This window comes from Bos mutus, chromosome 16 (genome assembly GCF_027580195.1).
Source record: "Bos mutus isolate GX-2022 chromosome 16, NWIPB_WYAK_1.1, whole genome shotgun sequence".
NCBI lineage: Eukaryota > Metazoa > Chordata > Mammalia > Artiodactyla > Bovidae > Bos > Bos mutus.
In genome coordinates, this window is record NC_091632.1 from 26,247,818 (window position 1) to 26,265,701 (window position 17,884).

At 37.3% G+C, this 17,884-nt stretch overlaps 1 protein-coding gene across 4 annotated transcripts in view; it reads right to left on the bottom strand.

Moving 5' to 3' along the window:
* Positions 1-17,884, bottom strand: part of RASAL2 (RAS protein activator like 2) — a 401,507-nt gene that overhangs the window by 34,696 nt on the left and 348,927 nt on the right. For all 4 annotated transcript variants that reach the window (XM_070384881.1, XM_070384879.1, XM_070384882.1 and 1 more), the window contains 4 exons: positions 6,983-7,136; positions 5,125-5,223; positions 4,027-4,581; positions 1,717-1,861 (listed from right to left, as the gene is read on the bottom strand). In XM_070384881.1, coding sequence (XP_070240982.1) covers positions 1,717-1,861; positions 4,027-4,581; positions 5,125-5,223; positions 6,983-7,136 — 953 coding nt within the window. The remainder of the gene's footprint in view (positions 1-1,716; positions 1,862-4,026; positions 4,582-5,124; positions 5,224-6,982; positions 7,137-17,884) is intronic.

Consider the following 17,884-nt stretch of genomic DNA (forward strand, 5'->3'; position numbering starts at 1 on the left):
GTGTTTACCTGCTGTTCCTCAAGCAGTCATTCACTTTTTACCTCCTGTGACCTGGCTCCTGAGAACAATCCCAGGCATCACTAATGAGCAAAATCAACAGCCATGTTTTTCTTTGACTCTTCACCTTCCTTAATCTCTGACTCTCTTAATGCTTTTTTCCTCTTGGTGTCTAAGACTCTTTTCCTTCTTCTTTGCACACTTCCTCTATCTCCGATCTCTTCTCACATTCCTCTGCTTCCTTCTACACCATAAGCCAGGAACACTGCCAGATCTGTCTTTGGCCCTATTCTCTTTCTCCTGTAATCTGGTAGTTTCACTGATTCCTTCCACATGGGTAACAGTCCTAAACTTCCACCAGCCAGCTAGACAGAAGTCTTGGGATGTCCTGCCTAGAACCCCTGGGACTTCCCACTTGAACTTCAAGTTAAATACAGTGAAGTGAAAATATCATTTCTCATTCTTTTGAGAGTACTACTTTTATGTTCTCTTTCTGTTAAGAATCTCATCATCTTTCTTGTCACTCACAAAGGCCCCAAATTCACTGTAATATTTGACCTCCTCCCCTACCACACCCTGCCCCATTCCCACAAACGGAAGCGTTGCCAAGTCCTATTACCTCACTGGGGATTACCTCATTCAGTCTTATTTCTTGCCTTCAACACACACCTGTCTACTCTTGACAGTCACATGTGACTATTGAGCACTTGAAATGTGGCTACTGCAACTGACCATGCAATAAATGTAGATAAAATACACATAATTTCAAAAAGCATGAAAAAAGTAAAGTATTTTGTTTATAATTCTTATATTGATGATATAATAAATAATATTAGGATATACTGGTTTGAATAAAATGTTATTGGACTTAAATTTACCTGTTTCCCTTGCCCCTTTTTTATACTGTGACTACTAGAAAATATAAATTACATGTGACTCACATTAAGTTCCTTTAGGACAATGCTGTTCTACATTCTGTGTGAAGGACTGGGGACATAAAGATAATGACAATGTTCTTTAAGGAACTCATGTCTGCTTTATCATAATGTACAATGAAGTGCCAAGGACAGTGCCTTAGTCTAGTGGTAACACCTGAAGTTTATGACCAAACATGGAGCTGTAAGTGGGTGACCCAGTCAGTAAGAACTACTGATTGGAGAAAACTTAGTTGTCATGACAAAGTCTGTAGGTCTTGAAGGCAGAAACTGGGAGTTGTGGGAACTGGCAGGACTTTCTCCGTTGCTGATGCATGATAACAAATGCTAACACTTTCAAAACTTAGGTTATGTATTTATTGGGTTAGCCAAAAAGTCTGTTGTAGTTTTTCCATAAGATGGTATGGAAAAACCCAAATGAACCTTTTGCCAACCCAATATATCATGATGTAAATACCCAAGACTTCAGAGGAAACAGATCAACTAGATGTAACATCTCATTACTAACATCACTGTATGTCTCAGAATGTCAGGAACTTGAGGGCATGGGGGTACTGCCTGTGCTCATGAGCTTTCTCATGGTACATGGTATAAGAAACAGATCTTCTATTCCTCCCCTGGTGAGTATTGTCGACACTTCCTACAATTGAAACTCCAATTTTAACACTTTAATCAGTTGGAACTAAATAACGTTCAGAATTTGAGTTCCAGTTGGTTGTTTCATGAGGGTGAAATAACCTAAAAATCAAAAGGGAAAGAATAGAGATATTTTTCTTCTCCATACCCAGTGCATCGTGAAGATACTGTTGTCCCACCAACTTGAGGTATTCCTCAATGGATTTGGTGGCAATGGTGTTCTCTCTGAAGATCAAGACATCATGTTCTCCACAACGATCCACCTCAGACATCACCAAGTCCGTCAGAAAATCCTGGTAGAATAATGTTCAATCAGGCAGAAAGCAACTGAATGTGAATAAATACTACATGTTAGGACAGACTGATGCAATGTCAGACATCCTGGGAATGCTGCTTTAAAACTAAATCTACCAGATTCATTTGAAGGGAAAAGGTCAGTCAGGATAAAATTTGAAGTGTTACCAAGTTAAAAATTCCTTCAAAGGTTTTCCACTGCACTTAGGATAAAGACTATACTCCTGCACGTGGCCTGCAAGCTTCTAACGCACAGCGCACAGCGCTGTCTGTTCACCACAGAGGTTTTTGCAAATGCTGTTCACAGTTCTGCTTCACTCCCACCCTTGCTCCGCCTCCATTTCTATGGCATTAATTCCCTGGATCCTTTGGATTTTAGTTTGGCCTCGTTTCCTCAGTGAAGCCTTGTCTGACCAACACTGCCTCTGAACTCCATTAGTCAGGACCCCTTGATCCACATTCTTGAGGCACCATGTATCTTTTTATAAATCTGCACTTCTCACTGTAATCACACATTTCTGTAATTATTTTACTAATATCTGTTTTTCCCAGAGACTGTGAGCCCCATGAGACCAAAGACAGTGTCTATTTTTGTTCACCTCTATATTTCAGCGTTTAACAGTTTCTGACACATATTAGGTGTTCAATATAAAATAGTTACAAATTGGTCCATAGTATCAACATGAAATTTCTTAAACATATAAACTCATTTTCTACATGAATTATGTATGTATATATCTCCAGCCATCCATTTATCCATCCATCTACTCATCCATAGTGAAGGAAGGCACAAGGAGAAATGAAGCCCTTAAGAAATAGCTGCTTCGTTTCTCAGCAGTCTTAAGGAACTTAATTTAAAATTCAGTGTTCATTATTCAATTTGAAATCTGATAATGTCATATATTTTGAATATTATATATGCATTGGATATTTCAAAGTCTCCAAAATAAAAAACAGAGGGAATATGCTGCTTTACTTTTATTTTAAAATTAAGCATTTCAATATTAATGGGGTTCAGTCTGGGATTTTTTTTCATCAGCGTGAGAGCTGTAGACTTAGGAATCACTACTAAAACTCCTATGCTAAGGGACAGGAAGAAACCTGGGGGTGATGGTAACACTCTGTATCTTGATTGCTGTGGTTTCCACGGGTACATAAAGTGTCAAAACTCATTGAATTTTCCCCTTTAAATGGATTTGGTTTATAATATGTAAATTGTACCTCAATAAAGTTGTTAACAAACCCTACATATATCCTTGAACCTCAAGCAAGTGAAGAACAAAAAGAACATATCCATACAATTTCAAAGATGAGACTCAAAATTTCAATGAATTTTTTTTTAACACCAGAAAGCTCAAAATTATCATTAATAAATTCAACCACCAAAATGACGATCAATAGGAAGGCAATTAAATAAGGAACTAAATATTGAATATATTGATATATTCTGATATGTATCAAGAAATCTTAAAAACACTTCATTGATCGGTTCTAAATAAATTATTCTAGCTGTGAACTCCTCTAGATCTAAAATACAATTTTACCATGATCAATTTGCATATAATATAATGCAGTCTTTAGCCTGGTTAAGTGAACATGCCTCGCAGGGGTGATGATTACCACACTTCAGGCTGATCAGCGACTCTATCAATTGTTTAGTGTTCTTCATCCAATTGGTATATTTCTCTATCTTTCTAGATTTTTACTTCTATCCAGGATGAACTGAGGTAAGGCTATCATGAGACAGCTAACAATAACATCCCTTGGTATTTTAGTTCTAAATTCAGACATTAATCTCATGAAGACTCTTGCTAGTGACCAACCTGATTCAGGAATACTTCCTTCTGTGACTAGCTGATATATATAGTCATCAGTCAATCTTAATTTAAAATATAGTGCGGAATAAAACAATCATACAACACACTTTGGAACTAAAGAGAAATAATCTTGCACACACTGGGATTATTACACCAGTCCTACCATTTATTTTGTTCGGTGATAAAGAGCGAGCGGTGCTATCTATATTTTGTGCAAATAAACTTTAAATAAATACTTGTTAGACTCTTCATTTTACTTCTTTAATTTTATAATCTCCACTTTTTCTGAATCTAAGAACCAATAATAGGTTTCCTTTCTGGGCAATGCAACCCCCCTTTCTACTTACCTTGGCCCTTCCAGTGCTTTGAAGAATGTGCACTAAGGCACAGGCTAGCTCTTCTTTATTTCTTACACTGATTACTGGTTCAAGAACAGAACATAACATGGTATAGTTGCTGGTGACAAATTCTGCAAACTCTTTGTATTGCTCCATAGGCAGAATGGTGATGGTTTGGAAACGCGACTTAATCCGAATAGAAGGTCCTCCTGTCTTTCCTTTGTTGGGTGTAGGTGTGCTCACTGGGTACCACTTTTCTACAAACTGGCGACCAGTCACACTGGCAGTGGGGATGTTGACCAGCCCTACATAATTATTCTTGTCTTTTTTCTTCTTTTTTTCCACATCTTTATAAATGTGAACTGTGATGCTATGAAGAGGTGGAAGGCTGTAGAACTCAAAATGTTCACCCCAGAAAATATTGTCTGCTTTGGTCTTGCTAGTTGTACGAGCAAAGAGGGTATCATCAAGGCACAGTTCACAGAAATATTTCTTTTTAGGGGCAAGGTCCTTGGCTTCAATAATCCATAAACGGAGAACATTTTCAGCTCGTCTACAATTGTCCTATAAAGAAGTAACAAAGCTGTGTTTGAGAGCCGAAATACCAGAAAGACATTTTCCTCTTAAAGTAAGTGATGCTATGTACTTCATTAAGGGCAGTCATAAAATAATGAAGGGGATTGCTATCTCATCATTCAAGATAACAGCAAGCTCTTAGAGAGCCACAACATTCTATTTCACTTGGGTTAAACATCCTGTAATGGAAATTCTCATATAGCCAGTCTTATGGCAACTGGATTAGCTTTCTGCAAATGAGATAGAGGTATGTAAGTAATTAAGAAATCTGTGTTCTAGTCCCATTTCTATTGTGTATTGTACTCGGTTCTCACTTAGTCAAGTAATTTCTCTGAGTCCTCTTGTCCACACTGATAAAATCATGATCCTGTCTGCAGTAAGATTATTTTGAGCACAAAATAATAAAACACGTGTTTGTGTTTAAAAGTTCTGTAAAATGTAAGGTATTATTAATATTACTGTATTTCCCTTCAGTCAACTTACTGCTTAATAGAGTTATACAGTTTTTTGGACATTCAAAGCCACTCTTACCTTATTTGGTTGAACTGTCCTGCGCAGGTTTTCCATCCACTTATCTCTCTCTGAAGCAGAGTTACAACTGAAGCATTTACTTCCACTTAAGTAGGTAACCTTCAACATAAAGATTAGAGATAAGGAAAAGGAAACACAGGGCTTGGGAGCTCTATCTTCCTAGGGGTATCATTTAAGAGTTAGGGATATGCTGTGAACCCAAAATGATACGGTAACCAAAATGATATTTGCTGGCTTTGTGATATCTATGTGTGCGTCTACATTCACTTTTTGCTTTTTATCTACTTAGCATCTATACTTTTCTCCAGGTAAGGACAAAGGTCACTGAGAATTCAGCTTAGGAACTGAAAACTGGCCTACAGTTTAGAAAGAACAAAACTGAAAACCTCTAATTAAATTAATATTTTAAAAAATTACCTGCAAATAAATATCCTCAATTCTGAGTGAGTTAATAAAAAAATAATTAAAAAGGGAAGAAGATCTCTAACAGCTTATTTCTTGGGAATGCTTTCACATTATAATATTACAGAAGGCTACTACATGAAATTGAAAAGAGTTAGTAGTGTTGAATTAATTACTCTGGAACCCACTTGTCTTCTATTAGGCAACCAGTCAGTTGATTTCCAGTCATTAGGTTAGTTTGAATATTATTATCAATGTCCTTTAAAAATGAAGTATGTTGTCTCTATGTCTAGTACCTACCACCTGTCTCGGCATACAATCTGTTGAACTAATTTCCACAAATATGGCAAACTTTAAGAGACTTTTATAAAAAAGAACACCAATAAATGACCTGTCCAAATTGCTACCGTGGCTCACATAGTAACTTACTCTCAGTTTATAACCTAGTGAATTAGATCAGACGTTACGTTCTGTCTAATATGGCAGCTACTAACAACAGGTGGTAGTGAGCACCTGAAAAACAACTAGTCCAAATGAGATGTGCGGGTAAGTGTAACACACATCGGATTTTGAAGACTTAGTTTTAAAAAAAGAAGGTGGAAAGTTGATAATTTTATTTTAGCTACATGTTGGAAGTGGTAACATTTGGGTTTAATAAAATTTAAAATCACACACATGGCTTTCACTGTATTTCTGTTGGATAGGGCAGGTCCCTAAGAACAGTTACCAGATATATCTTTCAACTTTTACAACATCTAACATAGGACTCATAATTAGTAATTTTGTAAGTCTGTGCTAATTAATTAAATCATAATGCTAACAAGTACACAGATGGTTTTGAAATTAAATTTGCAAATGGCCAATTGTATACATTGTTTGGGAGGGGAAAATTACCTTATAAAAAGTGATAATTTCCTGGTAAAGGGCAGTTTGTTCACTGAAGAAATTGGCACATGCAATGTGCCAGGAAGCTAGCTAAGTGCAGAGAAATTATAAAAATAAAGAAGACATGATCCCAGATCTTGAACCACTCAGGTTTTAGTTAGTATGGTTTTGGTATTTTTCCCTCAAAGAATCATTAAAATTGGGGACTTAGGTTTTCAGAAGAAAAATAGTAACGTACTGTGTGATATCTTTCTCAATAACAAAAGATTAAAATACTAACAATAATTCAGTATTAATCTTGTGATCTCTGCTGAGAATGTACTAAGAATTCATTTATTTTGAAAGCAGACAAAGCCAAAAGGAATGAGAAACCATCATTAATAACTTTAATTACCAACATAATTAGATTAGCAGATTTCTAATTTTTCCCCTGTAAGTAGGTAATTTTCAGTAACTGAAAACCAGTTAAAACGATCAAATCATCAATAATGCAGTAATGCAATCACAAGAATATTGGATAGAAAATCTCTTTGCTGTCTTACTACTCTTTGTTTTTCCTGGACTTTCCTACCTCAAAGCAGAAGTCTTGTCCAAGGATGCTGCTATGGAGTGGCTTTACCGACACAGGCTCCCCTCTACCGAGATCCAGACATTCCACGGCACTGCATGGGCTCAGCAAAGATTCATGAGAACGGGACTCTTTTAGTTTAGGCAGCCCACGAGACCTAAAAGTAGAAAAAGATATTTATGGTAGTGTAACTACTTGGCCAATAAGAAAATAAAGGTCAAATGCAATGGAGGTTTAACAACAAATGGATAAATGCCTGAAGAGAAAAATATATCTGTAATAATAATGATAGGATCATATTCATGGGACACATAGAAACCACATATATATTCATGTGTGTGTGCACACATACTTTCTTTTTTCAACAAAACACAATAATGTACTATAACATTACTAATCGCAAGGGAGCTGGAAGCTGCACCACAGACATTGTTTTTTATTCTCATTCCTGTGTTGGAGATGGAGAAATAGACACCATTCAAGGTAACCTTACGCATTTCTTTTTTATGCAAAGGTCTTATTTAAAGACAAATGGTTTCTTTTTTTCCCCCCATGCTATAGCTTTATCCTCTACTATCACTGACAAAGTAGTAGTGGCTATATCTTCACTGCTTTGGCAGAATAAACATACATATACATACTCAGAAACAAAGCCAAACTTTTCAGCACAAGACCCTGCTTTTCAAAAGGTCTGATTTTCAACTCAATATGGAATTCTTTTCTGGCAAGCTTTTGTTTCTATTTATGCTTTATTGTACAAATATGAATGAACAGTAAAATGCCTTGAAGAAACTTCCCACCCTCCAAAGAAATGTTCAAACTCCCATCTAGAAGAAGAGATCTTTGTCAACACCATTCAGGGGTTCTGGTTCATTTTGTCCCCTACTTGGAATGTGGGGAATTGTGACTCTTGCCGCTACACGAGCTAGTACTTCACTGCCTGAAGCCAAACAATATAAAACACAATATTCTTGAATCCAGAACGGGAGAGCTATGCAGTTTTACTCAGTAATTATAGTATTTATTGACTGAGACACTCAGAGTTAAATACATATATTTTAAGTAGAAGTACCTAGTAATAGAGATAAAAAGAAATGTCTTGTAGAAAGGTATTTGTTTTTGTAAAATGCATTAAATAAGCAGCTTCATTCATTTCCTTGAAATAACCATGTTAACATTAAAAGGAACTGAAATACTTAATGTCAGAGTAGCTTGCAGTTAAATTATAAAGTAATAAGATATAGGAAACTAGTACTAAAGGCTGCTCTTTCCCTTCTGGTTCCATTCCAACTCTGTTTAATCAAATTCCATACATACAGTAAAAAACATCCTAAGACTAGGATTTTAGTCCATTCTTCTTTCCATACACAAAACATGTGTTCTCATATTCAGTAGTTTTTTTAAGGTCAAAGAGTCAATAATTACATTTACCGTTGATAATACAAAGTCTGCACAAAACCCACCTAATGTTTTGTACATAAAAATAGAACAATTTAATAGCTCCACATTTATTTCCTTTTGTTCTAGTGGATAAAACAACAAGTCATGTTATATACTGTCAACATAGCATATCAACTATAAATAACTAAATGCAAAAACAAATTTTAATGTAATTACCATACAACCTTTCCCAGTATGCTTCATGGGAAGCCTGGTTGAGGCAAGAGGATACTATAACTGTTCCTAAATAAAATGAAACAACAATTCCAGCCCCTTTTTCCCAGGAGGAGTTGCCTGGAGAGGAGAATTCTCTCCCGCTCTGGGAGTAAGCCTCTCAATAGGAAAGATGAAGAAGGCATATTTAAATAAGACGTGCGACAAAAGCCTTACTTTTTTAAACTCTCTAGGAAAATATTCTAAGACATAATGTTATCTCAAATCAAATAAATGTCTACCTACGTGAAGCAACTGTACAGCCACCTTGGAGTGCACCCCCAAATCATAGCGCTGCCACATGTCACAGCACGGCAAGTCACTTTTCTGAACTACATCTCAGAAGACAACTCTGGTTAGAAGACAAGAACCAAGAGAAGATAGTTTCCCCTGCTGCCTTCAGTTACTGATAGCATCTTTGAATAAACGTTTTCCAGGTGTATGTAACTTCAGGTCTTCAATAGCAGCAGAACAGAAACACATGAAACGGAACACGAAGTCATCTTCTAAACCAGCTGCGGGACAGGCAATATTCTTCTTCTCTTCCTCAGGCTGCATCCAGCCCCTCAGGTAACATAAACAAGGTTCCTGGGCTCTAGGCTGGGCCTGTTGCCATGGTGCTACACCTATAAGGAGATTAGAGCCCAAGGCAGCAGGGAGAAGCCGCCAGTGTGAAGGACTCAAGGAGCATGCTCTGCAAATGTGACCATTTTAAGGCAGAAAGGAACAGTGAGGCCCCACCCATTCCCATGAACAATTTTGGAGTCAGAAGCTATAGGGAGAAAACTGAGGCAATTCTGGGGGTGAAGGAGAATCTGTTAACTCTGCCAGAGAACAAAGCAGTGATTTGTTTCTGGATAATCCCCAGCCCCCTACTAAAAGGTATTCCCCTTGTTCCACCTTGCAAGTATAATCTTTCTCTCACGTCCATTCTATTTTCTTTGCTGTCCTAGTTTAATGTTACTAGGTATTGTTTTTCATTAACTTACCTGAGTTAAATATTTTTTTTCTTTTTAGAGAGGGGGTGGATAAAACTCTTTATTCACTGTATTCATAATACTGAACAAATTTCATTTTGATACTCAGGCTTAATTTTCTAATACAGACATAAACAGATATTACAACCAAGCCACCTGGAATTAGAATTCAAAATTCCTTCTGGTTATGGAAATTTCAAGTTGTTCAGGATCTCCTTATTGTTCAGCATTTATGGATGTTTGTATGTGTATACACACCGATACCAATGGATTGAACACTACATCTGCTAAACATTCAACATTGCTACTGAATAAATAAGCAAGCCCTTCCTGTATTGGGAAGAAAGTGTCTTGGAGAAGACAGAAGTAATTCCCAGAGAAGCAGGATTACAGTAAACAGGAAGATCGAGCAGCCTGGGAATGGCAGTGGTGAGGAGGCATTATCTGTGCAAATATGAAAGTAATCCCAAGTCCCCTCTAAGTCATGTTTACCTCCTCCTGTACCTTCCTATGAGCTGATTTTTCTTAGATCTGCTAACTAGAGTTTTAGCAGCTTTGATTGTCACTATAGTTTACTTCTCTAAAGGAAAGAATGTGGATTTATTGAGAGAAAAATGGGAGTTTGAAACAATTCTCAGTCCAATCTGACAATGGCCTTCATCAAGGAAACTAGCCTTGAAAGTGGACGTTGTGAATTCGCTAATTACTGGTTCTCTTTCTGAGCCCTGCACCCCCCTCAACTCCCATCATCCTAAACATCATGTAATAATTCAGGGTTCAAATATGACTATTTCTTGGTTTAATTGGGAACCTGCTTCCCACAAGCAATTTTAGTTCTAATTAAGGAAGGCTATATCCTTCAGTCAGTTCAGTTGCTCAGCCATGTCCGACTCTTTGCCACCCCATGGACTGCAGCATGCCAGGCTTCCCTGTCTATCACCAACTCCCAGAGCTTGCTCAAACTCATGTCCATTGAGTTGGTGATGCCACTCAACCATCTCATCCTCTGTGGTCCTCTTTTTGTCCTGCCTTCAATCTTTCCCAGCATCAGGGTCTTTTCCAATGAGTCAGTTCTTCGCATCAGGTGGCCCAAGTATTGGCACTTCAGCTTCAGGATCAGTTCTTCCAGTGAATATTCAGGACTGATTTCCTTTAGGATGGACTGGTTTGATCTCCTTTACATTTTGGTTTATAGTCAGTAGATAACACTGAATTCTGTGTGAACTCCCAGAGCTCTAGTGATATGAAAGGTAAGGGTTAAAAATCTAATTGCTTTGCTGATGAAAATTACCTGCTACTTCTGACCTATTTAAGAGATAAACTACAAGGCAGGAGTAGCCTTCTATCACCCAAGACAGTGAATTAATATTATATTGCTTTAACCCACATTACTAGCTGAAATCAGTCTTAAAAGACAAAAGTAAAGTCGTGGGGGGTGGGGAGCCAACATGCATGCCATTGAATTTACTGAAGAAGAAAAAAAAAGGAGTCAAAAGACTCTGATTAGTGCAATGTTAAGTAAAACACAGCTGGATTTTTCCCAGCTCAACCATCCAATTTTTTAAAAGCATATTTCCCCCAAAGCGCCAGTGGTACTTGGATGCGCTAGCTCAATCTGCCACATGTTAACAGATTCAGTTCCAAATGTAGGAAACTTTTAATTAAAAATACAACTGAAAAAATAAATGCTTATTGCCACACAAAATTCTGTACTCCAGGGCAGGTGAATTTCTGCTTGGTGTGGCAATTATGATTCCAAACTGCTTCGCTGAATTCTTGAAAAGACAGCTCAGCCATAAACTGGGTACAGAAATATATGTTTGTGTTCACCAGCGTGTGTTCCTAAGGCACTTTATCTTGTCTGAAAATTTTCCAGGAAGAAATCAATAAAATTCGGTATCCTAGTACTCTAACCAACAAATTTACAAAGGGTCTAATCAGTTTTTTAAAAGTTGCATCTGAGCTTTCACTTTGGGGAAAAGACAGCTTTACTTCCTTCCCAGATTTTATTGTTTTTCAACCTGGTATCTGTGAAACCATCCAACTGATGTTTTCCGTTTGAAAGAGCAGATACTTTCCTATACTATAAAAGTTTCCCTACCTGGATTTTAGAAAAAAAAAAACGGAAGAAATTAGAGCTCATTCACCAGAGTTCTGCTTGTGTGCCAGAAAAACGTCTTCTTTGAGGATCCTGACAGCACCAGCTGCAGTTAAAGCCAGTCCCTACTGCTTATATTACTCACTGGTTTTTATGTTTGCTTAAAAAAAAAAAAAAACAACCACACAACAGCTCATGCAAAAAGCTATTTATGGAAACATAACATGTACTACTGATCTTCCTTCTCTCTGCTCTCAGCCTCTAGACAGGATGGTCTAATGAACCTAGCTGCTGATGGTGAAGAAGGATGTTTGTCAGCCTGAGTTTTCACTTAAATAAACCCACAGTAAGGAAATTTATCATCACAGTCAAAAACGACATTCAGCCTACCTTGGTTACATACACATGTGATGAAGGTGGACACAGAATGAAGACAAGATTACAGACATTAAAACATGTTCTGAAGGGCGAAAAACTCACCCAGCCTTCAATGACAGACACCAGGGGAAAATCTTCTTACAGAAACTGTACCAAACTATAATACACCTTTTTTTTGTTCTTAAATTGCAAATGGAATAAAATCTACTAGTGCTTGTTGAACAAATTCAGTATAAACATCACTGAATTAAAACAACTGTACATATAAACAATATGACAATATAAATACTGAATTAAAAAAAAACATGAAACTAAACTAAATCACACTCACAAATGAATTCAATTAACACATTTAAATAGTTCAAGAATAAGTGGAAAGATTAGTAACTATTCTTCCCTGAATTTAGACTTCAGTCTCAGTGTCACCATAAGATTTAAGTATGGGTGAAAGGAGGATAAAAAATTTAGAAATTGATGAAGTTCAATGACACTTACTTCTTCATCATTCCTAAATTCATGCCTATTTGCTTTCCCACTGGTTTTAACCATTATTCGGTTGAATAAATGAATATATGTCTGAATCCATCTACTCATTCAATAGTTGCTTGGTGCACATTATGTGTCAGGCACTACACTAGATACAGATGGAAGTAAACAATGGTGAAGAAGAAACGCAAGGTTGTTGTACTCACAAATAGTTTATCGTCTAGTAAGTTAACAAGCCATTATACCATGTGATAAGACCTAGGAAAAAAAGATGCAAAAATGGCTCTGTGGGCACTTAGTAGGGGCCCTGGATCTTTAGTTGGGGATTCAAAGAAAGTTTCATGGCGGTGAAAGTAATGTGATGGAGTGCTAAAAGTCATTAGGTAATTAAGGGTGGAGTGGAATTAGCTGTATGCAGATGTGGAGGTCCTGAGAGTCTGAGAGGGAATGGTCAGCATGTGAGAAAGCCTGTAAGAAAAATACAAATCTGGGGTGTTTGAGGAATTGAGGAGAATTCAGCAGCGTAGCTCTGCTACAGGGTGGATGTGTGCTGGGGCGGAGAGAAGAGGCGTGGGGAGTAATGAGGCCTGAGAGACACTATGATGGGACCAGTAGTAATGTGGGTGTTCCAGTTTGATCACAAAGCCAGTGAATGAACATAGAAAGGTCATGAGTGGTGGAGAGTGAATGACAAGATCAAATGCGTATCTGAACAAAGCATACTTTGGCTAAAAAGTGGAGAAAGGGGTACAGAGACAGGAGAGAAATACTGAAAGACTTAGAGACTGGCTCATAGATTATGATAGTAATCTGAGTAAAGATCATGAACTAGAACAGCAGAAATGTGAAAGAAGTAAATGGATTTGGGTGGTAATTGGAAGGTAAATAGGGGTCCCCTGATAGTTCAGTTGATAAAAAATCTGCCTGCAATGCAGAAGACCCCAGTTGGCCTCCTGGGTTGGGAAGATCTGCTGGAAAAGGGATAGGCTACCCATTCTGGTATTCTTGGGCTTCCGTGGTGGCTCATATGATAAAGAATTTGCCTGCAATGCGGGAGACCTGGGTTCAATCCCTGGGTTGGGGAGATGCCCTAGAGAAGGGAATGGCTTCCCACTCCAGAATTCTGGCCTGGAAAATTCCATGGACAAAGGAGCCTGGTGGGCTACAGTCTATGGGGTCACAAAGAGCTGGACACAAGTGAGCGACTTTCACTTCACTTCACTAGGAGGTAAACAGGCCTTCATGACTGCAATCCTGGGGACATCAGTGAGGTAGGTGGCAGAGTCAAGGCTGAGTCACGCAGTAGAAAAATGGTAAAGTCCTTTCCAGAGATGGGAAGTGAGAGGCAATGCTGGTTGAGGCAAAGGTGGAAATAAAATCAAGTTTAGTACAAGTTTGAGGTTCCTATGTGAGTAGATGTTTGCTACAGACTATTCTCCCTAATCTATGTTGAATTACTAACCTCCAATGTGACTATATTAGGAAGTCTGACCTTTGGGAGGTGATCAGGTCGGGACAGGGCACTCTCATGAAGGGGATTGAAAGTGAAAGTGAAAGTCACTCAATCGTGTCTGACTCTTTGTGACCCCATGGACTGTATAGTCCATGGAATTCTCCAGGCCAGAATACTGGAGTGGGTAGTCTTTCCCTTCTCCAGGGGATCTTCCCAACCCAGGGGATCGAACCCAGGTCTCCTACATTGCAGGTGGATTCTTTACCAGCTGAGCCACAAGGGAAGCCTATGAACGGGATTAGCGCCTTTATAAAATAAAACCCAGAGAGATCCTTTATAAAATAGACCCCAGAGAGATCTATCACCCATTCCCCTGTCTGAGGACACATAAAAAAGAAAGGAAGATTTGGGAGAATGGCATTGAAACATGTAAAATATCATGTAAGAAACGAGTTGCCAGTCCAGGTTCGATGCACGATACTGGATGCTTGGGGCTAGTGCACTGGGACGATCCAGAGGGATGGTATGGGGAGGGAGGAGGGAGGAGGGTTCAGGATGGGGAACACATGTATACCTGTGGCAGATTCATTTTGATATTTGGCAAAACTAATACAATTATGTAAAGTTTAAAAATAAAATAAAATTAGAAAAAAAGAAAAAAAAGAAAGGCTTTTGAACCAGGAAGCAGGTCCCTACCAGACACTGAATCTGCCAGGACCTTCATCTTGGACTTCACAGCCTCCAGAACTGTAAGAAATAAATTTCTGTTGATTATAAGCCACCCAGCCTATGATGCTTTATTATAGCAGCCTCAACAGACTAAGACAATGTGAATACTGAAAGAGAATATGCAGACTGAGAAAAGGTCCTAAGAAAATAATCTGAGAAATGCTAACATTTAAATCTACAAAAGTCAAAGAGACTGAAGAATCTGAAAGACAGAAGGAAACTGGGAGACTCAGGTACCATAAAAACCCAGGGAAGAGAACTCTTTAAAAGGATGGGCTGTTTGTCCATCACTGCACAATAATATAATATTAAAATATTAATAGTAGCCACTGGGTATATGAGCTGAGAGATAATTAGAGACTTTGGCAAGAGCAGTTTCAGTGACATGATGAGGATAAAAATGAGACTGCAGAGGGCTAAGGAAATGAATGGGATGTGAGAAAGTGAAGACTAACTCATGAAGTCTGATGATGAAGGGCTGGCAACTGGGAAAAGCTATAAGGAGGAATGAGGTTGAAATGGCACTAAAGAAGGTTTTCTCTAGTTAATCATTTTTTTCCTCTTAAATAATAAAGTAATACTTGCACTTGGTAATACCTTCTAAGAGCTCAGAAGGACAGAAGGTGAAAAATATAAATAATGGTATCTCCCTCAATCTCCTAGAGAAAATACTATTACTGATTTTTTTGTGAGCCTCCTAGAAATTTTTTGTACAGACAACCAATTTGGTATACATATACATATGTGTATGTATGTATATACACACAAATGGATTTCTTTTCCTTTAAGAGTATATTCTGGAATTCTGTCCACACTGGAAATATAGTTATAACGTACCTCTTTTTAATGATCACTCTGTACTCCCTTATATGGGCTTACAGAACTTTAAGCAATAATTGACAACCATCTATATTTTTTTTCTTTTTCTTTTCCTTTTTTTTTTTTTTTTTGGTGATTAACACCCAGGTTCAAAAAGTATCTTAGTACATATACTCTGAAGCACATGTGCATGTATTCATGGTTTAAACTTCCAAATGCGAAACTGCTAGATCATAGGGTACACACATTTAAAGTTCTGATAATGCTAACTTATCCTCCATAATAGATAGTATCAACTTAAATTCACCCCAATAATGAATATGCTATTCATTTCTATATGCTATCACCACCAAAATGACACAGGGCTGAATTTTAAATACCTTTGGCAGTATAATTGGTAAAAAGTGGTATTTCATTAATTGCTTTAGTATGAATTTCTTTAAATGATGAGCTTGAACACATTTTAAATGTATATCAATATACAATCAACTTCAGTTCTCTATTCTGTAAATTATGAAATGTTATTTCATGTTCTTAGACCATTTTTCTAATTGTTGAACTTAACTGATATGCAAATACTATTTGTAAATTAATTAAATTAGTATTTTTTCTGTCTGTAGTTTAATTATTTCCCCCAGTTTATGCTTAGAAAAAATTCTTCCATTCCAAGAGCATAAGAAATCCAGCCTATAGTTTCTTCTACTGCTTTTAATTTTTCATTCTTTCTACTTGGATTTGGAGGGAAGGGACGATGATAGGAGCATAGTAGGGTGTTTGCTTTACATTTTACCAAATTGTAAAAATATAATGACTCATTAATTATTACTGCATGGTAATCTACTCTTAATAAGAGTTGTTTTGAGTATGTTTGTGCATATGTGTATGTGTGTGCATGATTTTCCCCTTTTTTTCTCCTTTCTCAATAATTTTCTCAGCAGGTGAGGTTTCCTATCAATACATGCAACAAAGAGTATAATGGAAAAGGCAATCAACTTGGAGCCAAGAGCCCTATGTATTTATGCCTGCTCAAATCACTCACTAGCCATGTGACATGGAACAAATAATTTATTCTTTCTGAACCTTAGTTATCTCATTTGTAAAATATAGATAATGATTTCTGGTCCTATACTTCCCACAGTTATTGTGAGAATCAAATACAATCATCCATGATTTTACAAATGTCTCATAAACTACACGTACCATACAAATAGGACTATCATTGCAAACACAGCTTTTCACAGTGATATTACATGCATTAGTTCATTTTATATAAACTATTCATCTGGCTGAGGTTAGGATGGCTATTCTTGAATTATTCCTTGCTGGAAGAATATGAAGACAGAAGAATAAATGTATGGAAATAAAATTTTTCTACTAAGATAAAGCAGTCTAAGTGGATTAAAATGCTATTGTGATATAATCAGAAACTTCAGTTGGATTTTAGCCCACAAAACTAAGGGCTCCTTAATTGGCCCATACCAGTAAACACTGGTAAGGGAAACTAATCTATAGCTAGACTGTATTGATTAATTAATGGCCTGGAATCCAATAATTTCTGAGAAGCTGTCATTCTACCTAAGTACACCATATTGAAGGAGATTCTTTATTATCTAGAATTTGTTTGGATTCTTACCTTTTGTTTCAAGCCAAGAAATTAAGTACTGTAATAGAACAGGCATTGTGGTAGAGGGTGGGGATACAAAGATTGTGTGTCTACTTGTGGAACTTCCCATCTGCCATGGTAAGCAGAAACATGGAAAGATAAACTCAATAATAAGGTGTATACACTTGGTCACGGGTGGGTATCTGGTGTAGGTGCTTAGTTTAGGATGATGCATAGGAAGAACAAAGAAATTAGGGAGCATATGACTCCTAACTGGGGTTTTGTTGCATCAGTATGAATTAGAAGTAAGCTTGTCAAAGGACAAGGTGTAGGAATAGGAAATGGTTTGGGGGACAGAGAGGGCAGCAAGATTAAAAGCAGAGAAATATGAACAGTATAGTAAGTAAATGACAGACTTCTGGTAGGAGTAGAAGGTGATAATGCTGAGCTAGGGAACAGACAGAGCCATATTCCTACCTGTAGGTTATGCTGAAGATTGTAGATTAATGAAAGTATTATATACATGTGATGAGATATTAAAAGTGAAGTTTCAAATTGAGACTCCAAGATAAAACAGATATTGCATGCCAAAGTAAAGTATCAAGACAAACTGCAGAATTTACAAAGGGAAAGTTTTGGAACGAATTCCATTACCTTGAACCTCTTGGTCAGAATAAGACTATAAAAAGTGGTGACTATGGAGAAGGGA